Genomic DNA, 27,904 nt, shown 5'->3' with positions numbered 1-27,904 from the left:
TGTCACCCGTCTTTCAGATAGGGAAATCAGTGGTCAGTAAAGATCCCATGGCACTTATCGCAAGAGTAGGGGTGTTAACCCCCGGTGTCCTGGCTAAATATCTAATCTGGCCCTCATACAGTCATGGCCCCCTAATCATCCCCAGTTTCCAATTGGCTCATTTATCCCCCTCTACCATGTAACTATTCCCCTGGTCATTGCTGTAAATGAGAATGTGTTCTCTGTCAACTTACCTGGTAAAATAAATATATTTTTTAAATGCAGTTCCACATTTTATTATAGCTAATCTTGGTTACCCAGAAGTAAAATTCTCACAGTCTGTCAATTCCTGTTTTACACACATAATCTGTCAATGAGAGATTATATAATAGCCTACACATAAAGCATGTTGTCCATCAGTCAAATACACCAAAGATCCATATAACAATACATTACAAATGATTTAATACAGTGATCTGAGTGGGAAACAATGCTTGGACCCAGCATGAGAGGTAGAGAGGGAGGGGGTCTGAGAGCTGGCCTGGACTGAACGGAAGACGAACAGACAGTGAGTAAGAGGGTGATCTACCACAGGCAAATCCCTGCAAGTGTTTAGTTTTTTTCTTTGCAAACTGCTTACCTCAAAAAGACAATGTGTGTGTGTGTGTGTGTAGTGGAGTGGTGAGAGAAAATCATTGTGTGTGACATATGAGGAACTTCATAAATGTGTGTGTGGTGCATGGGTGTGTTTGAGGAAGGAAAGGGTCAAGTTACACTTTACATTTTCATCAACTTCAAGGTAGTCCACACAAACCTCATACATTTTCTTTCAAATAAAGCGATCCAGATCTCTACAATGTTTATTTTACTGACATTAATTGGGTCTCTGTGGTTGTCATGCTATCGGAGGAAAATTACAGACCCATTTGAATGGAAATTCTTCAATAAAAACGTCACTGTCTGTGTTACTAGTCTTTTAACTTCTGACAGGCATCCATTGGAATGGAGAGTTGGCGTAGGGAGGATTGCATGTGAACTGTGAAGACAGGGCCGCGGCTTTGGAAAAGCATGATTGGCAAGCCAAGGCACCACCTACATTTATGTCAGATAAGTTTAATTGAATGAGCTTCATATTTACAGAGACAAAACATGTCTAGAATTTATGGTAAAAAAAATTATGGGATGACGCATGGTTTGCATTCTTGGTTTTGAAATGGCTGTAGGGACAGTTAAATTGCTTCCTGCTTTGACATTTAAATAAACTTGCCTCAAAACCAGACAAAGAATGCCAACTTAGTATGTTAATGGACTTTAATGAACTATGTGGAGGAAGTTCAAACACTTCAGGAAACAGCACTTTAGACAGGAGCAGTGCATTCAAACACTTTTCCATTTTCTTTCAGGCAATTACTTAGGTTCCTATGCAATAGCATAGAGCAGACTAGTACAAACTAAACTGAGTCTTGGAAAAATAGGAAAATATTTCATGCTAACAAAGTATGACAACAAAACAGATAAATGTGTATAGTGTATGAATGCGTATTGCATCCGTCTCTGTCTGTACATTCCCTAATTGTGGAGAGTGGTCCATTTTTGGTCTATCGAGCACATGCCTGACTAGTGCAATGTCCACAATAATATCAGGTACAATAGTTTCAACAAAAAGTAATACTAACTTATCTGAAAGTCTTTGTTCTGTTATCAGGACCCTATTAGGGGAACACCTGACACTTTCTCTAATTTCACCACCTGAAAGGAGTGTTCTCCTCTGGACATCCAAACACAATAATACAGACTCGAGACTTACCTTCTGAAAGAAGTCCTCACCACCATTGACTCTTCCCTCAGTTGCCGCTGTAGAGGAGAGGAAAAAGAAACAATTCATGAAACCACCAACTGTTAAATATACAGTAATGTATAACATTCACAGAGCCAAATCACGCTCGGGTTAACTAATGTTCTGAGAATGTGTGGATAACAGGACTAAATCCCCAAAAGTATCTCATTTTTGGATTTAGAAAGAAGTCAAATTCATTCTTGATAAACCTTCAAATTAGATACAGCTTCCTTCTAACAAATTGCTGAACTTTGTATAAAAGGTCTCAGTGCTATGCTACCATGATGGGAGATCCATCGTTTTGGGATATTCACACAAGTTGACAGACAATGTCTGTGGTGTCATAAGGGTGGCATTAGAAATGTTAGCCACAAGAGAAATGACTGACATATCTGGCGGAGCACACGCTTTTGTAGGGATATCCCTGAGTACAACAACTATTATTTTAAAAGACTTGCAATGAAAAAAATACTCAAGACCTCTGTAAAATATGGCACGGAACAGTTTCCCAACCACAGTGAATACAATACTTTGTTTATGATACAGATACATGTACACATCCATTTGTCTGGCCTGTGGCTTTTCTGTTGATGTAAAATACATAGTTATTCTCCTGAGGGCATTCATATGTTCATCCGTCATTTAAGGCAGTTGATGCAGAGCTGGTAATGATGCGTTTCTCTATTTTCTTGGTAGATTTACCACATTTTCAGAGAAACTGGGTCAGGAGCACCACAGCACTGGTGTACAGTGATACATATTGGCCTTGGTGTAATGACAAGAATGATGTTATGGTTAAGGGTAATTCCACAGTAAAAGAGTGACACAGACTGATTTTTCACTTCAAAATCTTTGTCAAGCAAACCAATGATTGCAAAGTTAAACAAACCATACAATTCTATGCACAAGGACTACTTTTAACAATTCACACTGAACATTTTACAAAACACATTTACTGGAAGAACAGTGCATATGCAAAATCTGGTAAAATAATTTTGGTAAAATCTCCCTCTTTTTTTACAAATAAAATTCTGAAAATAAAGTGGTGATCCTAACTGACCTAAGACAGGGAATTTTTACTAGGATTAAATGTCAGGAATTGTGAAAACTGAGTATTTGGCTAAGGTGTATGTAAACTTCCGACTTCAACACTATGTATGTACAGTGGGGAGAACAAGTATTTGATAACCTGCAAAATCGGCAGTGTTTCCTACTTACAAAGCATGTAGAGGTCTGTAATTTTATCATAGGTACACTTCAACTGTGAGAGACAGAATCTAAAACAAAAATCCAGAAAATCACATTGTATGATTTTTAAGTAATTCATTTGCATTTTATTGCATGACATAAGTATTTGATCACCTATCAACCAGTAAGAATTCCGGCTCTCACAGACCTATTAGTTTTTCTACGTTTGGCATTTGCCAGAGAACACCAAGATTGGCAAATTCGCCACTGGCGCCCTGTGCTCTTCACAGATGAAAGGAAGTTCACACTGAGCACGTGACAGACGTGACAGAGTCTGGAGACGCTGTGGAGACCGGTTGGGCGGTGGGTCAGTCATGGTGTGGGGTGGCATTTCTTTGGGGGGGCCGCACAGCCCTCCATGTGCTCGCCAGAGGTAGCCTGACTGCCATTAGGTACCGAGATGAGATTCTCAGACCCCTGAGACCATATGCTGGTGCGGTTGGCCCTGGGTTCCTCCTAATGCAAGACAATGCTAGACCTCATGTGGCTAGAGTGTGTCAGCAGTTCCTGCAAGAGGAAGGCATTGATGCTATGGACTGGCCCGCCCGTTCCCCAGACCTGAATCCAATTGAGCACATCTGGGACATCATGTCTCGCTCCATCCACCAACAGACTGTTGCACCACAGACTGTCCAGTAGTTGGTGGATGCTTTAGTCCAGATCTGGGAGGAGATCCCTCAGGAGACCATCTGCCACCTCACCAGGAGCATGCCCAGGCGTTGTAGGGAGGTCATACAGGCACGTGGAGGCCACACACACTACTGAGCCTCATTTTGACTTGTTTTAAGGACATTACATCAAAGTTGGATCTGCCTGTAGTGTGGTTTTCCACTTTAATTTTGAGTGTCACTCCAAATCCAGACCTCCATGGGTTGATACATTTGATTTCCATTGATCATTTTTGTGTGATTTTGTTGTCAGCACATTCAACTATGTAAAGAAAAAAGTATTTCATTAGAATATTTCATTCATTCAGATCTAGGATGTGTTATTTTAGTGTTCCTTTTATTTTTCTGAGCAGTATATCTATCTATTACACTTTTTTTTGTTTTGTTTGTAATTTTACCCCCTTTTTCTCCCCAATTTTGTGATATCCAATTGGTAGTTACGATTTTTTTCTCATCGCTGCAACTCCCAACAGGCTCAGGAAAGGCGAAGGTCAAGTCATGCGCCCTTCGAAACATAACCAGCCAAGCCGCACTGCTTTTTAACACCTGCTCGCTTAACCTGGAAGCAAGCCGCACCAATGTGTCGGAGGAAACACCGTTCAATTGACGACTGTAGTCAGCTTGCAGGCACCCGGCCTGCCACAAGGAGTCACTAGAGCATGATGAGCCAAGGAAAGCCCCCCGGCCACACCCTCCCCTAACCCAGACGACGCTAAGCCAATTGTGCGCTGCCCTATGGGACTCCCGGTCACAGCCGGCTGTGACACAGCCTGGGATCAAACCCTAATCTGTAGTGACGCCTCAACACTGACGTAGTGCCTTAGACCGCTGAGCCACACGGAAGGCCACACTATTTACATTTGACAAATGATTTACTTTTTACTCCATACATTTTCCTTGACACCCGAAATGTACTTGTTACATTTTGATTGCTTAGTAAGACAAGAAAATGGTACAATTCACACACTTCATGAGAACATCCCTGGTCATCCCTACTGCCTCTGATCTGGTGGACTCACTAAACACACATGCTTTGTTGGTAAATTATGTTGTCTGAATGTTGGAGTGTGCCCCTGGCTATCCGTAAAAAACTAAACAAGAAAATGGTGTGGTTTGGTTTGCGTAATATAAGGAATATTTTATTATTGATAAATGAGTATATTTTAGCAAATACATTTCAAACCAAATACTTTTACTCAAGAAGTATTTTACTGGGTGACTTTCACTTGAGTCATTTTCTAGGTATCTTTACTTTCACTCAAGCGTGACAATTGGGTACTTTTTCCCACCACTGCTGCTCGGCTATGGAAACCCTTTTCATGAAGCACCTGACAAACAGTTTTTGTGCTGACGTTGCTTCCAGAGGCAGTTTGGAACTCGGTAGCGAGTGTTGCAACCGAGGACAGATGATTTTTACGCGCAACGCGCTTCAGGCCTTGGGTGGTCCCGTTCTGTGAGCTTGTGTGGCCTACCACTTTGCGGCTGAGCCGTTGTTGCTCCTTGACGTTCACTTCATAATAACAGCACTTACAGCTGACCGGGGCAGCTCTAGTAGGGCAGAAATTTGACGAACTGACTTGTTGGAAAGGTGGCATCCTATGATGGTGCCACGTTGAAAGTCACTGAGCTCTTTAGTAAGGCCATTCTACTGCCAATGTTACCCCATGGAGATTGCATGGCTGTGTGCTCGATTTTATACACGTCAGCAACGGGTGTGGCTGAAATAGCCACATACTGTCCACATACTGTTGTATAGTATATCTGCTCCAAATTAAGATTCAAATATGTCTGCAGAAAGAATGGGAACTCAACTAAGGTGTCATGTCAAAAATCAATTTTGGTTACTGAACTATAGTAGGTGAAGTGGATTTACACCCAGTAACAGAATTGCGGTAACGGAATTTCATCATTGGTCCCTGATCTGTACTACACAGAAATGCATATTTATGGATATGAATCCATCATCGTGATGCATCCTGAATAGGTACACAAAAGGTAGAAATATGTAGTACATATTTGGGTATTATTATACACACTGGCTATTATTTTAATGAGTTCCACCACTAAACAAGACCAAATTTGGTTAGTCCCGACCAAATCTGAAACAGGCAGTCTACGGCCATGTTTCACAAGTTGAGATCAAAATACATCACAGTAGAGTACAGTACAGTAAAGTTCAGTACAGTATAGTCAAGTAGAGTAAAGCTCAGTACAAATGCAAAGTTTGGTAAGAGAATAACGGAACAAACAGCACAAACCATCATTCTGTTGCCTTGTGTTTTTGTAACGTTTCAGTGGAAACTATCATTTGCGCATAGAGTTGTATGGTTTGTTTAACTTCCCAATCATTGTTTTTTGTTTGACATACATTTTGAAGTGAAACATCTGAGTCTCAGTGTCACTCTGTTACTGTGGAATTGCCCTTAACCTAGCCCAATGTTCTGTTTAGTATTACCCCTGGAGAGCAATGCATTATCTATAGAATAATTACTGAAAAGGTCAACATTCAGAATGATTAACTGGCTAGAATTGGTCCATGGAAACACGCAGTATGTGTTCTTTGGAAAAAGACTGCAGGACAATGTCATATAGTATGTCACCATGATTTTGCTATTGAAATGAAAGTACTTTTGCTTTCTTGATATCAACACAAATGTAGTTAATGTTGTGGAGGGGTTGACAACATGACAGAATATCAATATATAATGATCCTGAGATTGATCCAGGTTGGTTCCCTACAACCTAGCCACAGTTTCATTAGACTTAAACCTTAATATGCAAACATGTGCAAAGGCACTTCCTTCATTCTCCAGTCAGGATCACAATGAGTTGCATAATGTGTGGTAAAATGCAATACTAGTGTCTTGACATGATTTGAAGGGAAAAATGGATTTTGCTTTCCTTTCTCAACATAACATGTCCTGGGTAAGCACAAATGTAAGCATTAGATAGGGAACAAATGACCCCAACTGGTGGTGTTTTTAATGTCCAGACTAACTGGCCCTTGGCAATGGAGTAATGCCTACAGAAAGTAAGTTTCACACATCCTTGTACTTACTCCCCCGCAAACACGTCTGTAAATGTTTCACAAGAGAGCCTGCTTCACTCAGAAGAATGTGACCCATAAATTTCACATTAAATACTATTTCTACACTCACAGTCCCCGACTAGTCTGAAATTGGAAAACAAATTAGATTACTTACAGGGACCATAATTTAAAAAGAGAATACCAAAAGGTTAATGATGTTTGATGTTTCCACAGAAGTAGGAGCAGGTTGGGGCCAGGGGTCAGGAATCAGGACACCCTGTGGGAGTTACTGGTCATTGTGGATGAGGAATGTGGTGAATCAAACTGTTGAGAGGCGGGAGTATTTCTATTGGAAGCCCAAGGGATGAGGTGGATGAAACAACCTAGTTGGGCCACACGAGGAGATTGGATGATACTGGGCTAGCATGTGTGACTTTGGGAAAGATTAAGCCTCTGGTAGTGGGTGGGTAACAGTACAGAATGATAGCTTTCAGTTGGTTGATTTCTATACTGTCAAAACAATATACACTTTACCAAAATACTAACATTGTCTTAGCTCTGTAGGTTGTTATGGGACAATGGAGACATGCACAGCAGCAGGTGTACTTTAGCCTAGCACTTTGAGATTTAACCTACAGCTCTTCATGACATACAGAAACGAGAAAGAAATAAAGCACACAAAAACACTGTTCTGTCATGTTCTCAATGAGACATTTTGTTAATCAAATCTCAATGTCTACAACATTTTATTTTTTATTCAAGTGGTACAATCAGAATTTACAACAGGGGTCAAAACCCAGGCCCTGGTAGAAGGAAAGCCACTACCTCAGTGACAGTAACTATATTATCATCAAGTTTTCAGACGACACAACAGTAGCAGGCCTGATTACCAACAATGACGAGACAGCCTCTACAGGGAGGAGGTGAGGGCCACGGTGGAGTGGTGTCAGGAAAATAACCTAACGTCAACAAAACTAAGGAGCTGATCGTGGACTTCAGGAAACAGCAGAGGGAGCACGCCCCTATCCACATCAACGGGACCACAGTGGAGAAGGTAGAAATCTTCAAGTTCCTCTGCGTACACATCACTGACGATCTGAAATGGTCCACCCACACAGACAGTGTGGTGAAGAAGGTGCAACAGTGCCTCTTCAACCTCAGGATGCTGAATAAATTTGGCTTGGCCCCTGAGACCCTCACAAACAGATGCACAATTGATGCACAATTGAGTATCAATGCCTGGTACGGCAACTGCACCGCCCGCAACCACAGGGCTCTCCAGAGGGTGGTGCGGTCTGCCCAAAGCATCACCGGGGGTACACTGCCTGCCCTCCAGGACACCTACAGCACCCGATGTCACAGGAAAGCCAAAAAGATTATCAACCACCCGAGCCACGGCCTGTTCACCCCACTATCATCCAAAAGGCGAGGTCAGTACAGGTGCATCAAAGCTGGGAGAGAGACTGAAAAATAGCTTCAATCTCAAGGCCATTAGACTGTTAAATAGCCATCACCACCCGGTGACTCAACCCTGTACTTTATAGAGGCCGCTGCCCTATATACATAGGCATGGAATCACTGGCCACTTTAATAATGGAACACTAGTCACTTTAATAATGTTTACATACTGCTTTACTCATCTCATATGTATACACTATTCTATTCTACTGTATTTTAGTCAATGCCACTGACATTGCTCATCCTAATATTTATACATTTCTTAATTCCATTGTTTTACTTTTAGTTTTGTGTGTATTGTTGTGAATTGTTAGATACTACTGCACTGTTGGAGCTATGAACACAAGCATTTCGCTACACCCACAATAACATCTGCATGTGACCAATAACATTTGATTTGAAACGATGCAAAAACTGCTAAACAGTGTGCAGCAACACTGTTTTCTGAAGATGCTGGCAGGCAAAGATGAACAGATGAAGATGCTTTGACATAAAAGGCCTACCAATCATACAAGTGGGTATGTGTTGCACTTCATCAACTCATTCTCAGTGGATGAATACAAACCAAAGTGTTTTCCTAATAATAACAACATTAACACATGTACTGTATATGGAACGCAAAACAGCATTTCCAGCTAGAGGAACTGAAATGAATCTCTTGGTGGAGTATTTATTTATTTTTTATTTAACTAGGCAAGTCAGTTAAGAAGAAATTCTAATTTACAATGAAGGCCTAGGAACAGTGGGTTAACTGCCTTGTTCAGGGGCAGAAAGACAGATTTTTTACATTTTTCAGTTTGAGGATTCGATATAGCAACCTTTCGGTTACTGGCCCAACACTCTAACCACTAGGCTACCTGCCGCCCCAGTATGAGTGGAGACAGTGGTGTACAGATGTAGGATCTTAATCTTAATTTGACCACCCTGTCGCAGAATAACTTTTCTGCAATGCAGGAAATGTAAAACATGTAGTATATCTGCGGTTTAAAAAGGCTTCTGAAGTTAATCATTTCAGACCTGATCTTCCCCAACAAAAATGTCCATTAATTATAATCCCCATTCCCTGTTGCTGCAGGATTATTTTCCTGCTTTAGCAAACATCTGTAGAAGAGGACATGAGGGCTATGCAAGGAGTGAAAAACATCCTGTCAGCAGATGCATGGCATGAAGACATGCCGTGGGAGAACCAGGCGAGTGACGGGTGGGCGCCCCACGAACCTCTGGGGTTTGTTATGGGGGTGGAGAACATCAGTACTTCAGCTGAGTCTTACATGTCAGAGCTGCCTAAATCAGTTGCTTTAGATTGGCGTTGGCCGTCTTGACGACCTTGGATATGCTGATCTGTTATGGCATACTTGTGACAGCATAAAGTAATATTTTATCATTATATGCCAGCGCGTTACATAATAACAGAACATCTCATGAGTTTCATATTGACATTGGCACCACTATGTACTGCAGCAGGCAAGAAAGGAGGAGGAATCTATGGGTTTCAACATTGAGACCTCGGAGAACAAATGGGATGTTGCAAACAATATGTCTGGGGTGTTTGTGAAATATGGAACAAAATATGAAGTCAATTTATGAGTAGTAATCTATGTTGCCATTTCCCAAAAACCATCAAATAGGATCTAATGAATCAAACCCACACACCCATTAGTTCAAAACTTAGATACTATATACACTTCACCTAATCTTAACCAAGGCATCCATCCTGTCACTATAAAACAGCTCCTGGAAGCAGTATGGAGGATGCAGCCTGGACAGATGCATTAGCCTGGTACGAGACAAGATGGCGCCGATAGAGATGGCAGCTTCGCTTCTAGTCCTTAGGAAACTGTGCAGTATTTAGTTTTTTTTATGTATTATTTCTTACATTGTTAGCCCAGAAAACCTTAAGTGTTATTACATACAGCCGGGAAGAACTATCGGATATCAGAGAGACGTCAACTTAACAGCACAACCAGCACTACGACCAGGAATAATTTTCCAAAGCGGATCCGTTGTCTGCATCTCCCAGGAAATTTGAACTGATTCCAGAAGCCGACCAAAAAAACAACATCGCCGGACGAGAGGGTGCCGGAGCGGTCTTCTAGTGAAGCTTCGGATGCGCGCACAACACCCATCGCTTCCAAATATATTACTCGCTAATGTTCGATCCCTAGTTAACAAAATCTTCGAAATCAGGGCAAGGGTTGCTTTCCAAAGAGATATCTGGGATTATAACATACTCCGTTTCACGGAGACATGGCTAGCTTGGGACATGCTGTCGGGAGTCAGTACAGCCAATGGGATTTTTAGTGCATCGCGCCAATAGGAATAAACATCTCTCCGGTAAGGAGAAGGGCGGGGATTTATGTTTCATGATTAACGACTCATGGTGTAATTGTAACAACATACAGGAACTCAAGTCATTTTGTTCACCTGACCTAGAATTCCCCACAATCAAATGCCGACCGTATTATCTCCCAAGAGAACTCTCCTTGGTTATTGTCACAGCCGCGTATATCCCCCCGCAAGCGGACACCAAGACGGCCATCAAGGAACTTCACTGGACTTCATGCAAACTGAAAACCATATATCCTGAGGATGCATTTATTGTAGCTGGGGATTTAAATTAGCCAAAACTAATTTAAGAACAAGGCTACCTAAATTCTATCAGCATATTGATTGCAGTACACGAGGAAGTAACAAGCTCAACCATTGCTACTCTAACTTCCGTGATGCATACAAGGTCCTACCCCACCCCCCTTTTGGCAAATCTGACCATGACTCCATCTTGTTGCTCCCCTCCTATAGGCAGAAACTAAAACAGGAAGCGCCAGTGCTTAGGTCTATCCAACGCAGGTCTGACCAATCGGATTCCACGCTTCAAGATTGCTTCGATCACGTGGACTGGGATATGTTCCGGGTAGCCTCAGAGAACAACATTGACGTATATACTGACTCGGTGAGCAAGTTCATAAAGAAGTGTATAAGAGATGTTGTACCCACTGTGACTATTAAAACCTTCCCTGACCAGAAACAGTGGATTGATGGCAGCATACGCGATGGCAGGAAATCACGTACCACCGCATTTAATCATGGCAAGGCAACTGGGAATATGGCTGAATACAAACAGTGTAGTTATTCCCTCCATAAGGAAATCAAACAAGCAAAGTATCAGTATAGAGACAAAGTGGAGTTGCAATTCAACAGCTCAAACACAAGACATACAGTATGTGACAGGGTCTACAGACAATCACGGATTACAAAAAGAAAACCAGCCCCGTCGCAGACATCAACGTTTTGCTTCCAGACAAACTAAACAATGTCTTCGTGCGCTTTGAGGATAATACAGTGCCACCGACACGGCCCGCTACCAAAGACTGTGGGCTCTCCTTCTCTGTGGCCGAAGTGAGTAAAATATTTAAGTGTGTTAACCCTCGCAAAGCTGCCGGCCCAGATGGCATCCCTAGCCACATCCTCAGAACATGCACAGACCAGCTGGCTGGTGTATTACGGACATATTCAATCAATCCCTATCCCAGTCTGCTGTCCCCACGTGCTTCAAGATGGCCACCATTGTTCCTGTTCCCAAGAAAACTAAGGTACTGAAAGTAACTGAAATAAATGACTATCGCCCCATAGCACTCACTTCCGTCATCATGAAGTGCTTTGAGAGACTAGTCAAGGATCATATCACCTCCACCCTACCTGTCACCCTACACCCACTTCAATTTGCTTACCGCCCCAATAGGTCCACAGACAATGCAATCGCCATCACACTGCCCCATCCCATCTGGACAAGAGGAATACCTATGTAAGAATGCTGTTCATCGACTATAACTCATCATTCAACACCATAGTACCCTCCAAACTCATCATTAAGCTCGAGTCCCTGGGTCTTGACTATAGGTCGACCGATTAATCGGAATGGCCGATTAATTAGGGCCGATTTCAAGTTTTCATAATCGGAAATCTCTTTTTGGGCGCTGATTTTGCCGATTTTTTAAAATTCAAATTTGTTTTATTTATTACCTTTATTTAACTAGACAAGTCAGTTAAGAACACATTCTTACTTTCAATGATGGCCTAGGAACGGTGTGTTAACTGCCTTGTTCAGGGGCAGAACGACTGATTTTCACCTTGTCAGCTCGGGATCCAATCTTGCAACCCGTACAGTTAACTAGTCCAACGCTCTAACCACCTGCCTCTCATTGAACTCCACGAGGAGCCTGCCTGTTACGTGAATGCAGTAGAAGCCAAGGTAAGTTGCTAGCTAGCATTAAACTTATAAAAAAACAATCTATCAATCATAATCACTAGTTATAACTACACATGGTTGATGATATTACTAGTTTATCTAGCGTGTCCTGCATTGCATATCAATGCAATGCTGGGGGATGATTTAACAAAAGTGCATTTGCGAAAAAAGCACAATCGTTGGACGACTGTACCTAACCATAAACACCAATGCCTTTCTTAAAATAGATACACAGAAGTATATATTTTTAAATCTGCATATTTAGCTAAAAGAAATCCAGGTTAGCAGGCAATATTAACCAGGTGAAATTGTGTAATTTCTCTTGCGTTCATTGCAGAGTCAGGGTATATGCAACAGTTTGGGCAGCCTGGCTCATTGCTAACTAATTTGCCAGAATCTTACGTATGACACATGACATAACATTGAAGGTTGTGCAATGTAACAACAATATTTAGACTTAGGGATGCCACCCGTTAGATAAAATACAGAACGGTGCCGCAGCTTTTGTGGAGCGATGGGTAACGCTGCTTCGAGTGTGGCTGTTGTCGATGTGTTCCTGGTTCGAGCCCAGATAGGGGCGAGGAGAGGGACGGAAGCTATACTGTTACACTGGCAATACTAAATAAAGTGCCTATAAGAACATCCAATAGTAAAGGTATATGAAATACAAATGGTATAGAGAGAAATAGTCCTATAAATACTATATTAACTACAACCTAAAACCTCTTACCTTGGAATATTGAAGTCTCATGTTAAAAGGAACCACCAACTTTCATATGTTCTCATGTTCTGAGCAAGGAACTCAAACATTAGCTTTTTTACATGGCACATATTGCACTTTTACTTCTCCAACACTTTGTTTTTGCATTATTTAAACCAAATTGAACATGTTTCATTATTTACTTGAGGCTAAATGGATTTTTATTGATGCATTATATTAAGTTAAAATAAGTGTTCATTCAGTATTGTTGTAATTGTCATTATTACAAATAAATAAAATCAAAAAATCAGCCGATTAAATCGGTATCGGCATTGAAAAATCATAATCGGTCAACCTCTAGTCTTGACCCTGCCCTGTGCAACTGGGTCCTGGTCTTCCTGACGGGCCACCCCCAGGTCGTGAAGGTAGGAAGCAACATCTCCACTCCGCTGATCCTCAACACTGTGGCCCCACAAGGATGCGTTCTCAACCCTCTCCTGTACTTCCTGTTCACCCACGACTGCGTAGCCATGCACGCCTCGAACACAATCATCAAGTTTGCAGACGATGCAACTGTGGTAGGCTTGATTACCAACAACGACGAGACAGCCTACAGGGAGGAGGTGAGGGCCCTCCTGTGGTGTCAGGAAAATACCCTCTCACCCAATGTCAGCAAAACAAAAGAGATGATCGTGGACTTGAGGAAACAGCAAAGGGAGCACCCCCCTATCCACATCGACGGGACAGCAGTGGAGAAGGTGGAAAGTTAAGTTCCTTGGTGTACCTATCAAAGACAAACTGAAATGGTCCACGCACACGGACAGTGTGGTGAAGAAGGTGCAACTGCGCCTCTTCAAACTCAGGAGGCTGCAAAAATGTGTCTTGTCACCGAAAACCCTCACTAACTTTTACAGGTGCAGAATCGAGAGCATCCTGTTGGCTGTATCACCGCCTGGTACGGCAACTGCACCGCCCACAACTGCAGGGCTCTCCAGAGGGTGGTCTACACAAGGCATCACCAGGGGCAAACTACCTGCCCTCCAGGACACCTACAACACCCAATGTCACAGGAAGGCAAAAAAGATCATCAAGGACAATAACCACCCGAGCCACTGCCTGTTCACCCCACTTCCATCCAGAAGGCGAGGTCAGTACAGGTGCATCAAAGCTGGGACAGAGAGGTAGAAGCTGTTTTTCAATCTCAAGGCCATCAGATTGTGGCACAGAGAGGCGGCTGCCTACCTACAGACTTGATATCATTGGCCACTTCAATAAATGGAACACCTGTCACTTTAATAATGGCACTTTAAGAATGTTTTCATATCTCGCATTACTTATCTCATTTGTATATACTGCACTATCTATTCTATACCTGTTAGATACTGCTGCACTGTCGGATCTAGAAGCATAAGCATTTCGCTACATTCGCAATAACATCTGCTAACCATGTGTATGTGATCAATAAAATGTGATTTGATTATGTGTACAGTGCGAGAGATGATTACATTCCTCTTACCCTCCAAAACAAGTAAATAGTGTTGGAGCTGTAGAATGATGGCCTCATTCGACATATAATGAAATCAAAAACAAATTATCCTCTGTAGCGCCATACGGTCAGATGCCGAGCAGTTGCCATACCAGGCGGTGATGCAACCAATCAGGATCCTCTTAATGGTGCAGCTGTAGAATTTTGAGGATCTGGGGACCCTTGCCAAATCTTTTCAGTCTCCTGAGGGGTAAAAGGTGCTGTCGTGCCCTCTTCACAACTGTCTTGGTATGTTTGGACCATGATAGTTCGTTAGTGATGTGGACACCAAGGACCTTGAAATTCTCAACCCGCTCCACTTCAGCCACATCAACGTTAATGGGGGCCAGTTTGGCCCTCCTTTTCCTATAGTCCACGATCAGCTCCTTTGTCCTGCTCACATTGAGGGAGAGGTTGATGTCCTGGCACCTCACTGCCAGGTGTCTGACCTCCTCCCTGTAGGCTGTCTCATCGTCCATCGGCCTACCACAGTCATGTTCTCTGCAAACTTAATGATGGTGTTGGAGTCGTGCGTGGCCACGCAGTAGTGGGTGAACAGGGAGTACAGAAGGGAACTGAGCACGCAACCCAGAGGGGCGCCTCTGTTGAGGGTCAGCGTGGTGGATGTGCTGTTGCCTACCCTCACCACCTGGGAGTCCAGGATCCAGTTGCAGAGGGAGGTGTTCAGTCCCAGGGTCCTTAGTGCCCTCCAAGCTCATCACTATGGTGTTGAACGTTGAGCTGTAGTCAATGAACAGCATTCTTATGTAGGTGTTCCTTTTGTCCAGGTGGGAAAAGGCATTGTGGACTGCAATAGAAATGGTGTCATCTGTAGATCTGTTGGGGTGGTATGCAAATTGGAATGGGTCCAGGATTTCTGGGATGATGGTGTTGATGTGAGCCATGACCAGCCTTTCCAAGCATTTCATGGCAACAGATGTGAGTGCTATGGGGCAGTAGTCATTTAGGAAGGTTACATTGGCATTCTTGGGCACAGGGACTATGTAGGTATTGCAGACTGGGTCAGGGAGAGGTTGAAAATATCAGTGAAGTCACTTGCCAGCTGGTTAGAGCATGCTCTGATTACCTGTCCTGGTAATCCGTTTGGCCCTGCGGCCTTGTGAATGTTAAAGAAGTTAAAGGTCTTACTCATATCGACTATGGAGAAAGTTATCACACAGTCGTCCAGAACAGCTGGTGCTCTCATGCATAGTTCAGTGTTGCTTGTCTCGAAGTGAGCATAGAAGGCATTTCGCTTGTCTGGTTGGCTTAAGTCACTGGGCAGCTCACGGCTTGGTTTCCCTTTGTAATCAGTGATAGTTTGCAAGCCCTGCCAATACGGATGAGAGTCAGAGCCAATGTAGTAGGATTCAATCTTAGTCCCATATTGATGCTTTGCCTGTTTAATGGTTTGTCCGAGGGTGGAGTGGGATTTCTTATAAGCGTCCGGATTAGTGTCCTGCTCCTTGAAAGCGGAAGCTTTAGCCTTTAGCTCATCGCGGATGTTGTCTGCAATCCATGGCTAGTGGTTGGGATATGTACTGTGCGTACAGTCACTGTGGGTATGACGTCGTTGATGCACTTATTAATAAAGCCAGTGTGGTATACTCCTCAATGCCATTGGATGAATCCCGGAACATATTCCAGTCTGTGCTAGCGAAAAAGTTCTATAGCTTAGCATACGCTTCATCGGACCACTTCCTGTGATAAATAGACAGCTACGAAGAATATAGATGAAAACTCTCTCGTTAGATAGTGTGGTCTACAACTTATGATGAAGTATTCTAACTCAGGTGGGCAAAACCTCAAGACTTCCTTAATATTAGAGATCACACTGCAGAACAGAGGGTAAAGGCCAATTATCGACTCAGCGACAGTCTTGCCAGGCATCTGGCTCTACGACCTCTGCAACGGCGTCTCCTCTGCATGCGAATGACCAAGATTTGGGCCTGGTCCGGGATGAGCAGTATATCCTTCGCGTACGACTTATTAAAGAAAATAAAATCCTTGTCCAGTTCGAGGTGAGTAATCGCTCTTCTGATGTCTAGAACCTTATTATGTACAAAAAAAGTTTAAAACAGCGCAAACAAATCTAAGGATGATGGTTGGAGTTTTTTGGAGCATGAAAAGTGAGGAAAACCCAAAGGCACCATCTAAATCTCTAAATCACAATGCCTGGCGAGACAAATCCTGGTGGGGCAGCAGTAACAGAGTGACTTAAGCACAGAGCTCTTAGGACATTGGGGTGTAGACTCTAGAGCAAGGCTTTGGTACTCACAGTTTGTTTATGGACATTAGAACTAAAGCAGAACACATAAAACTATCTTTGCTCTGACACAAACAGGAAAATATACTCTGACCAGTAATCACTGGTTTAAAACGAGAAAAGAGAAGGACCGTTGTAAATTAATACAAGATAAATGCTTATGGTGGTTAAATTACCAACAGACAATATATCACAGAGACAAGGAAATCACTGTCAGCATATAAAGACCGAGGTGGAACTGCCTAAAGCTGTAGCCAAATTGTTTTTGTTTTGAACCGCTGTCCAAATTTCAGGTTTCCAAAATGTCTGTCCAAACACTCTTGCATGTACTTGTGAAAGTTAGCTGGCTTTAAGTCCTTAGACCAGCTGTGTGAAATAGCCCCTTAGGACAGGTCTGAATGAACTACTACCACTCCCAGATAGAATGGAGTGGAATATAGCGAGAGCAGGATGTTCTTACCATGTTTCTCCACCCACCAGATGCTCTCAAGCAGAACACTATGAGCGTCAGCACCTCTCAGCTGATTCAACATGGAAATGACAGTACACACGGGGGAGTCTTTAAAAAACACACACACACACCATCTGCATGCATGCCCAAACCGCGCACGCACCACTTGAGTTATTGCTTAAGACAAGTTTGGTGAAATCATTCACCATTTAGAACTGTGCTGCACGCAATACTTCGCCTCTTGAATCTTGCCATCCCCATCAATCTCTCTGAGAAATGGTATGACAGTGGGCGGCATTAAGATTGATCTAGCTCTATAAGAGAGGACCACTGGAATGTTTAGACGATAAACAGAAGGATGTGTTTAACACTAACGATTTCTGCCAAAAACATTATTTTTTCATTGACAAGCCTGTTTAAATAAATCAACTCTAAATGAGCAGGATGAAAGCTGTGATGTTTCCATCCAGTATATCACCTTTCAACAGACAAGTTGCTGGCAGCACTTGAGAAAACAGATACGGACAGAGCACTATTGAGTCTTCCTCTATGTGGTCCTCTGGCAAACCATCACACAGGTTAGTATCCATTAACTAAACTTCAGTTCCTGAGTAGCTCTCGACTCCCGCACTATCCACACAATCGTATCTAAATCAGTAAGGACGGAAGGACCCAGGAAGTAGTAGCTACAGCCAGACAAGTTGTCAACAACCTCCGGTCACTGCTGCTGGCCAAATGTTGGAGAGACTCAGAGAAAAACCATTACATCCATGGCCATGCCAATTTCTTTTAAGCCCTCCATATTTGTTATTTCGTCTGCTTTTGTGGGACCTCTTAAATTCGTAATCACTTATGCACTTTGTAAGAAAGGTAACAGCTGTTAGAAAGGCAACAGCTCAAACAACCCTTATTCTTGTGTTCCTGTCCAGAACACAGGCTGCTGTCGTCTCCGAATGACTTCTTTCACAGGAGAAGAAGGCATGTGCAGTTGCCAGGCAACTGTGAAATAATAAATGAATAAACAAACTCCCAGATGTGTAATGTTGCAGTGGAGTTGACAGACTGCCAGTACTGGGCCTGTATTCACAAAGCGCCTCAGGGTAGGAATGCTAATCTAGGATCTGTCCATACCATCTTACTCATTATGATCTAAAAGGCAAAACTGATCCTAGAACAGTACTCCTACTCTGAGATGATTTGTGGATACGGCCCTAGAAAATAAAATATGATACAGAAAGCTTACACAACTCACAATCCATAAACACTAGACAGTTTAAGACATACCACATAAACAGTTAAGTATAAAACACACTTAACAAATTGGTCCTTTTTCTAACTAAAAATACAAGTCAAATAACAAACAAATAGGAGACCCAGACAAACTCATTTACAACCACTGAGTCAATCTGTTGGTTTAATTGCTAAGTAGAGGCATTAGAATGAGGTGCAGGAATGATGCTTTATCACATTGCGGGCGACTACCCATCTCCCCCCATTGGTGAATTGGGGGTGAGTTGTTGCAAACTTGCCAGAAACATTTCACAACCTAAGCATTCCCCTTGTACCTGGTATGTGGCGTAAGCACCTACTCCAGAGGGGCTGGAGAAGTCGGTTTTACTAAAACAGACGGAGACATAGTACCCTAAACACAGCTAATAGCCGACAGTAGATTTCATATACCAAATTCACTCACATAAATAACCAGCTTTCATTACACGTTTTTTTCGTTTGTTATCTGAATGTGTGGGAATTCATTCCTTAATGACTTTGACGAACGGCATCCGCAGTCCACACAGACACATCCAAATCAACAAAGTAACTCAATTAGGGCCTTTTTGAAATGACCACCGTCCAGCCCTCTCCATCAAACTAAACATAACGTTTCTGTTCCCTTTCTTTCCTTTTTCCTTGATCCCATTGAAGAATATTATAGCAACAGCTAGGACCAGGTCCACCAACCGAGAGCACTCTCTCCAATCAGGGCATGTGGAGAAAAAGCAGATTGTACTAAATGTTGAATGAAGTGAAAGAACAACTAACCACGAAGCGAGGTCCTTTTAAGATAAACACAGCACTCAAAGTGGAGAGAGTGGTAGTTCAAAAAAAGTACAATTATAGCAGCCGCAAACCAGCCAGAATGTAAATCTGCACTTTAAGGCTGCAGAAGAAAAAGAGCTCTAGGTGAAGTAAAAAAATATTATTTAAAAATAAAAAAAAGTATTAATTTCACAGTTTCAGAAGCAGAGAAATGGGTCAGAGAGCTCGAGTCAAGTCGGACCGTTGAAACATGATTCCAGGTTTTATTTTCGAGTAATGACATGCAGGTTTTTCCACAAGAAAAGACCTCAATTATATTAGAGCTCCTGAACACTTCATCATGCTTGGGATAAAAGAATTCAATGTGTAAGCAAAGTTCAATATAATTGTTAAATTGTATCAGCATGTTTCAGAAAAGGTTGGAAGAGAGGGGAGCTACAGTATACAGAGAGAGGAGCTACAGTATACAGAGAGGGGAGCTACAGTATACAGAGAGAGGAGCTACAGTATACAGAGAGGGGAGCTACAGTATACAGAGAGGGAAGCTACAGTATACAGAGAGGGGAGCTACAGTATACAGAGAGGGGAGCTACAGTATACAGAGAGGAGAGCTACAGGATACAGAAAGGAGAGCTACAGGATACAGAAAGGATAGCTACATGATACAGAAAGGAGAGCTACAGGATACAGAAAGGAGATCTAGAGGATACAGAAAGGAGAGCTAGAGGATACAGAAAGGAGAGCTAGAGGATACAGAAAGGAGAGCTACAGGATACAGAAAGGAGAGCTACAGTATACAGAAAGGAGAGCTACAGTATACAGAAAGGAGAGCTACAGTATACAGAAAGGAGAGCTACAGTATACAGAAAGGAGAGCTACAGTATACAGAAAGGAGAGCTACAGTATACAGAGAGGAGAGCTAGAGGATACAGAGGAGAGCTAGAGGATACAGAGAGGAGAACTACAGTATACAGAGAGGAGAGCTACAGTATACAGCGAGGAGAGCTAGAGGATACAGAGAGGGGAGCTACAGTATACAGAGAGGAGAGCTACAGTATACAGAGAGGAGAGCTACAGTATACAGAGAGGAGAGCTACAGTATACAGAGAGGAGAGCTACAGTATACAGAGAGGAGAGATAGAGGATACAGAGAGGAGAGCTACAGTATACAGAGAGGAGAGCTACAGTATACAGAGAGGAGAGATAGAGGATACAGAGAGAGGAGCTACAGTATACAAAAGGCACAAACCCTTTATCACATACTGTTTTGGCATAATGTCTGCTTGCCATGATGTTGAGGAGCAGAGTATAGAGTGATGTTAAAGCTCCAATTGAAAAAAACATTTGAGTAACATTATACCGAAGTATATTCAGGTTTACACCACATACTTGACATACTTTGAGCTCCCCCATGATGAGTCCCTGTAATGTCCTCAGTAAACACCACTTAAAACAGCCCATTAGTTTAATAGTATGACTATGGACTGTGGATATGAACCCTTTCATGGTCTAACAGTATGTGGTTCTGGAGGTTGAAACAGTCCTGTGTTCTCCTACAGTAGAGAGTGGTGGCTGCAGCACATTCCCCCACACAACACTCACTTCCTGTCTGAAGCTCTTACTCAGCACCCAGGAGGAAGACGAGGATGGGGGCCTATACCCATACACTATTTCAGGACAGAATGTGGACGTGCCGCAGAGAGAAGACCCTTTTTCTGCTTTTCGACCCAGTTTGTGCTTCTTTCCATACAGGATGAGTTTTACATTGCCTTCAATGTACTCAGTTCCATCCCTACTGGGGGACAGAGTGTATAATGTTGGAAGGCATAGCCTACTTGGTGACATTGTACGGTTAGCAAATGCCGTTTGTTTAGGATGCATGAGAATACTGAAGTAAACCTGTAGGCTACAAGGTAGCAGCAAATCTGCACGTTTACCCTTTGTTTTCGAGGAGCGCTTTTACTCCTCAAGGCCAAGATACAGCTACCCAATAATTGTCAGGTAGAGGTTTAGTGGAGGGAAACAAAATTTTACAATGAAGAAAATTATTAATTTAATTACGGGAGGGGGGGGGGGGTGTAATTAGTCAGCTAACATATGGTCTGTATACTGTAGGCCACCAGAAGTCTATACAAAGATTTCACTTAACTTCAAATTAACAATAAAATGTTGTTAGGAAAAAGGTAACCCCAATAAACAAAGGCCAATTGAGTCTCCAAAACACATGCCAAATACACATGTTTACCTTGCTTGTAACTATGGAAACTACACATACATGGACATATTCACACACATTTGATTTGGAATATATGACTAAGAGGAAATGTTTTCCCACACTTTAGTTAATAAAAATAATAATTTTAATGAGATTGGTAGTTTATGTGACCAGAGAACCATAAAGAAGTTTACACTTCATTCAAGTTTTCCTCCTGCACCAACAACACACAAGAACTTGAGGTATGCAGACAGTTACTGAGATATTTTTTGCAAACATTTACAGACTTAAAATCATTAACTGACTTAAAACTGGTTATCCATTGACTGCCAATTCAAGACATTTCAATTTGACCATGTCATTTAATTTAGAAGTAGGGCACCAAAACAAATTGTGATAATCTGCAACGGAGGCAATGCACGGGGGGGCTTGTATTACCATTTCTATTCAGCTCATTATTTCCATATTGCTCCAGAAAGGAACTGTGCTAAACAAAGTGAGTGTTAGTGGATATAGCCTTCTAATGTGGTGATGAACGGTGGAGACATCATGATGTTTCTAATGTACAACAACCCTTTTCTCCTCCAACTTCAAATCTTACACACTTTCTTCAGCTCAAAGCCTCAAAAACAAACGGCAGGGGAAACAGACAAAACAGAGGACACTGTAAAAGCCATTGTATCCTCAGCCCCACTTACAGTACACGTCATAGGAGATAATGTGTCTGATAGTAAAAACAGACCTTTGACCGATAGAACAGATCTGTGTGAGTGTTGGCGAATATTGACATAAAGTTGAAGATGGAAGTTTACATACAGTACACCTTAGCCAAATACATTTAAACTCAGTTTTCACAATTCCTGACATTTAATCCTAGTAAAAAATCCCTGTCTTAGGTCAGTTAGAATCACCACTTTATTTTAAGAATGTGAAATGTCAGAATAATAGTAGAGAGAGTGATTTATTTCTGCTTTCATTTCTTTCATCACATTCCCAGTGGGTCAGAAGTTTACATACACTCAATTAGTATTTGGTAGAATTGCCTTTAAATTGTTTAACTTGGGTCAAACGTTTTGGGTAGCCTTCCACAAGCTTCCCACAATAAGTTGGGTGAATTTTGGCCCATTCCTCCTGACAGAGCTGGTGTAACTGAGTCAGGTTTGTAGGCCTACTTGCTCACAAATGCTTTTTCAGTTATGCCCACAAATGTTCTATAGGATTGAGGTCAGGGCTTTGTGATGGCCACTCCAATACCTTGACTTTGTTGTCCTGAAGCCATTTTCCCACAACTTTGAAAGTATGCTTGGGGTCATTGTCCATTTGAAGACCCATTTGTGACCAAGCTTTAACTTCCTGACTGATGTCTTGAGATGTTGCTTCAATATATCCACATCATTTTACACCCTCATGATGCCATCTATTCTGTGAAGTGCACCAGTCCCTCCTGCAGCAAAGCAGGACTCATTTTACTGTGGATACAGATACTTTTGTACCCGTTTCCTCCAGCATCTTCACAAGGTCCTTTGCTGTTGTTCTGGGATTGATTTGCACTTTTTGCAGAAAAGTACATTCATCTCTAGGAGACAGAACGCATCTCCTTCCTGAGTGGTATGACGGCTGCGTGGTCCCATGGTATTTATACTTGAACGGGGTACCTTCAGGCGTTGGGAATTGCTCCCAAGGATGAAACAGACTTGTGGAGGTCTACAAAAAGGTCTTGGCTGTTTTCTTTTGATTTTCCCATGATGTCAAGTGAAGAGACACTGAGATTGAAGGTAGGCCTTGAAATACATCCACAGGTACACCTCCAATTGACTCAAATTATGTCAATTAGCCTATCAGAAGCTTCTAAAGCCATGACATCATTTTCTGTTATTTTCCAAGCTGTTTAAAAGGCACAGTCAACTTAGTGTATGTAAACTTCTGACCCACTGGAATGGTGATACTGTGAATTATAAGTGAAATATTCTGTCTGTAAACAATTGTTGGAAAATGACTTGTGTCATGCACAAAGTAGATGTCCTAACCGACTTGCCAAAACTATAGTTTGTTAACAAGAAATTTGTGGAGTGGTTGAAAAACGAGTTTTAATGACTCCAACCTAAGTGTATGTAAACTTCCGACTTCAACTGTGCATGGGAAAGAGATGCTCATCTGTCATACTGTATATTTCAACACCATCCGGATACTGGCTTAATGGATTTTATAGGGAGGCTTGGAAAGAAGTCACACTTCAATGCAAGCCAAGAGGAGGCCTACATTTGGCTATTCAGATAGGACTCATTACTTCACTAAATAAAAGCTTACACACATTCCTAACAGGTGTTTTTTCACTCTAAATGAAGTCTTCCAAAACTTTTCCTCAATAGTGGAAGTTGAGATGGGAGGAAATGTTATTTGAAGCACCTTTTAACATTAGCAAGGCTTTATGCAGGACCTTTCCCTTTTGCATAATGCAGGTTACACAAGTTTCCAAGCATTGGAGGCCAGAGATACAGTCACAGCTGATAAAACCTGGAGTGAAAATATACTGAAGTTCCCACACAATGATTTAACTATAGGCCAAACTCTGGGCTGTGTCCACTTCAGGACACCGAGTCCCACATCAACAAAGTCCTCTCCTCCAATGAAAACAGATTTTACAGCGCTGACGGTAACACGCAATGACCAATCAAAGCATCCTAAACAGGCTTGGAGTTAAATATACGGTATATTGGTTAATTATGCATTAAAAAAAACAACTACACAAGGATGCTCTTACTACTGATGAAGACTGAATGTCTTAAAAAAATGTCTGCAAGCCCTATGGGATAGAGTATGTCCTTCAACTCTTCCAGAATAGAGAAAGTAGATTTTTTTTTAAAAGTCTAATGCTGTTTCATGGTTGAGGTTGCACGATCACTCACTCTGAACCACTGGGAGAATCTTCCAATTGGCTTATTCATCCCCCCTCCGCTCCCTTGTAACTATTCGCCAGGTCATTGCTGTAACTGAGAATGTGTTCTCAGGCAACCTACCTGGTAAAATAAGGGTTCAATTAAATTGAATCTCAATTGGATTTCCTTAATTCCGCATGTCATATACTCCCTCCTCTCCTCACATCCTTTTGAAAAAGGTAAAAGGTAAATCGAGGAGGTGAGGAAAGGTAATGTGGAAATAAATGCGCTTGTATGAAATTGGACTATCCTTCTCCACTAGAATGTCATTAGGCTAATGACGTTTAAAGAACTGGAATCTCCAAGTACCTGTGTAAAGTGGTATAGAATGTTGAGCTAGTTGAGCTAGACATTTTATAGATAAAATGATAAACGTACCCTTTTATTAAATGTGTGCATGCATTTCTCATCTGAGAAAACAACAGTTGTTTCAAAGGGGGTGTGGGGGATTTCAAAACTCTTCCATGGTAGGATAGACCTGAGCATCTTCCCCCAGAAGAGGCAATTGAGGGAGAGGAGCAAACTCCTCTGTTCCTCTATTAACACTCTCCTTCATGGCCACCACTTATAAGTTTACCGGGTCACGGAGGACTCAAGGAGAGAACAGACTTTTGCCCAATTGAGAAAGGCCAACGACTGACCACAGACGAAACAAATAGTAATATTCACTTCATGCCACTGGCTGAATGTTAACATGGAGAAATCCTGCCATGATCATAGAAACTACTAGAAAACAACATGTTAAAGAGATGGTCACTGCCACACACGCGCAGGCACACACACACAGTATGTGCAGAAGACTTCAGTTTAGGGACAGCCTCTGGTTAAGTTGTTTTCCTGGAAAAGGAAGGGATGACATGGAGCTTTAAGGACTGTAGAGTAGCACAGCAGCAACGGGGCCACAACCATGAGGAGCTGGAAGTGTGGGTGAAAGACAGACAGAAAACCTATAACAGTTTTTTTCTTCAACTTCAACTACAGAGCAGGTTTGATAAATGTGCGCCAATTAAACAGGCATTTTTATAATAATGTCCACCCACACAGATCTGGATTATCTTGGGCATACACAGAGGAGAAGTTCGGAACAACATTCATTGGAGGTTAACTTATTATAATCAAAAGAGTACTGTAATGAAAGGAAAGATTATCAAGGGAGAGTAGATCAATCAGTAGCCCACTGAGTAGATATCCAACAGGATGAGAAAGAAGCGTCAAGAGAGACGAAGACATGGGTTGTCTCGTGTCAAGCTGAATAGGAAACCCATTGTTTTGCATGATATCTCAGCTTCCATGGGTTGTTTTCATTGGGTTCATTATCTCCTGTTGTTAATGTTCCCTGTATGGCCTTGTTGGGCTGTTTCTCCAGCTGATGGCAACTCGCGGTCTTCCTGTGGGATTGATAGAGTCTTCAGTTACATAACGCTGGTTTCTTCTTCTACAAGATGCGTTTTGCAATAACTGATGAGAATCTCACCCTTTACATTCCAAGGGACTTATGTCAGTCGTTTAACTATTCACAGACATGACGGTGACAGAGATTGTGCTGGAGTAGCTACGAATGGGAATACAACTTTATCACCATCTGGAAAACAGTGGATGCAAATAGGCTTCGTATCTCAGACAGATCATTGACTCTAGGTTTGTACAGTACTGCGCATAAAGACTACATGAGATATTGACAAAATAGTATTCTTAAACACTTTTAATTAGGTTAAATAACCATAAACAACGTGGGCTTTTGCATCGTTATAGGTTACCAATGACCAGGAAATATTTTCAGGATAGTTTGGTTTCATCGATAGAAGTGTTTTCAGAAATTGAGGTATTAGAACGTAAAACTTCAGCGATGACCATAACACGTGCTCATAGCGACTCCTATTGGTCGAGTCGTGTTCATGCTTCTCAACTGCTGACCATGGCACAAACATTATAGATGCAGGTGAGGTGACCGAGACTTCAGTCAGAATTGAATGACTAGTTTTGAATAAACAATTGTACCGTGTCTAACGTTTGTTTTAATTAATGTAATATTGAGGCAACTTTCTATAGAAGACTATGCCCATTCTAGAAAAATACATGCCATTGATTACATCTCAATACCAACCGAGCAGAGGGAACCACAATGTGTCATTTGCTTTCGGTGATCAAAAGAAACTACAAAGAAATGTTTCAAATTATGGCCACAATCCTTGGAACCGGACAGTCTCCGAAGACATCAAAAACAAGTAAACGAGCGACAAAGTAACATCAGGCCTACACATTCCCGGACAAGGCAGACACAAAATATAGACAAATAATGATAATGGCAAAAAAACTGCAAATACTATATGAAGGGGGAATTTTTTTTTTTGGAAGCATACAGTTGGCATAGTTCCCATTTCCATAACAAAGGAATGTTTTAAAATGTAGTCAAAGTTTTAAAATGTAGCAACACAGAGCACCATATGCCTGTGTTTTTTCTTTAGGCCTACCTAATAACATGATTTCCAGTTTCTTGCGGTCCACTCGAAATCTCTCCTCCGTCCACTCCGGGTCTGGTAAGGCATGGGGTCCGCTCAAGTCATCCTCGGAGCCGGCGACCGGGGAGTCGGTACTGCGCTCGCTGTTCGAGCCCTGGTCGGACTGTTGCAAGTATCCGCTCAAAGAGTCGCACTGAGCAGCCATTGCGCTGCGCAGAAACGTTTCCAGTGGCCACTGCGTTTCGAACTAATTGTAAACTACCAAGTTGTGGATTGTAAAAGCTACTTCCCTACATTTATCACTTCGAGATTGTGTTCAGACTCATTGTTGCGCAGTGACTTATTCCTCGACCATTTCCTCGAGCCCCCTCTGATGTCCTCATAGAGTACCGCTCTAAAAATAGTCTGGTCTACAGTTTATTTTCTGAGTCTAGAGCACAAGTAAAAGTTTCACGTGTCAGGCACAACTCGAAGACGTGGGACTCCTCCCAAATGTAGTTTATTGCATTCCTTCCCATCATTTGTCCAAATGAACCCTTTTCAGATCATCACTATTGACTATAATGTATGAAAAGCATAGGCAGTGGTGGAAAAAGTACCCAATTGTCATACTTGAGTAAAGGTAATGTTCCCTGATAGGAAATTACTCAAGTAAAAGTGAAAGTCAACAAGTAAAATAATACTTGAGTAAAATTCTAAAGTATTTGGTTTTAAATATACTTCATATTTCTTATATTAACCAAACGGCACAATTTTCTTGTTTTTTTTATTCATGGGTATCCAGGGTCCCACCAACAAATAGTTTTTTTCGCTCATCAATCTACACACAATACCCCATAATGACAAAGCAA

The 27,904-nt window shown here is 42.0% G+C and overlaps 1 protein-coding gene across 5 annotated transcripts in view; it reads right to left on the bottom strand.

Annotated features, from left to right (window-relative positions):
- Nucleotides 1–27,509, bottom strand: part of LOC139412298 (protein bicaudal C homolog 1-like) — a 67,622-nt gene extending 40,113 nt beyond the window's left edge. For 3 of the 5 annotated variants that reach the window (XM_071159146.1, XM_071159151.1, XM_071159160.1), the window contains exons 1-2: nt 27,066–27,449; nt 1,787–1,833 (exon numbers count right to left, since the gene is read on the bottom strand). In XM_071159146.1, the coding sequence (XP_071015247.1) occupies nt 1,787–1,833; nt 27,066–27,258 (240 nt within the window). In that variant the 5' untranslated portion in view covers nt 27,259–27,449. Of the gene's footprint in view, nt 1–1,786; nt 1,834–27,065 lie in introns of all 5 variants that reach the window. The other 2 variants (XM_071159148.1, XM_071159156.1) reach the window with 2 other exon arrangements.
- Nucleotides 27,510–27,904: the final 395 nt, after the last annotated feature.

This window comes from Oncorhynchus clarkii, chromosome 1 (genome assembly GCF_045791955.1).
Source record: "Oncorhynchus clarkii lewisi isolate Uvic-CL-2024 chromosome 1, UVic_Ocla_1.0, whole genome shotgun sequence".
NCBI classification, from domain to species: Eukaryota; Metazoa; Chordata; class Actinopteri; order Salmoniformes; family Salmonidae; genus Oncorhynchus; species Oncorhynchus clarkii.
Note: the sequence above shows the minus strand (reverse complement) of the source record. Positions and strands in the feature narration are given on the sequence as shown.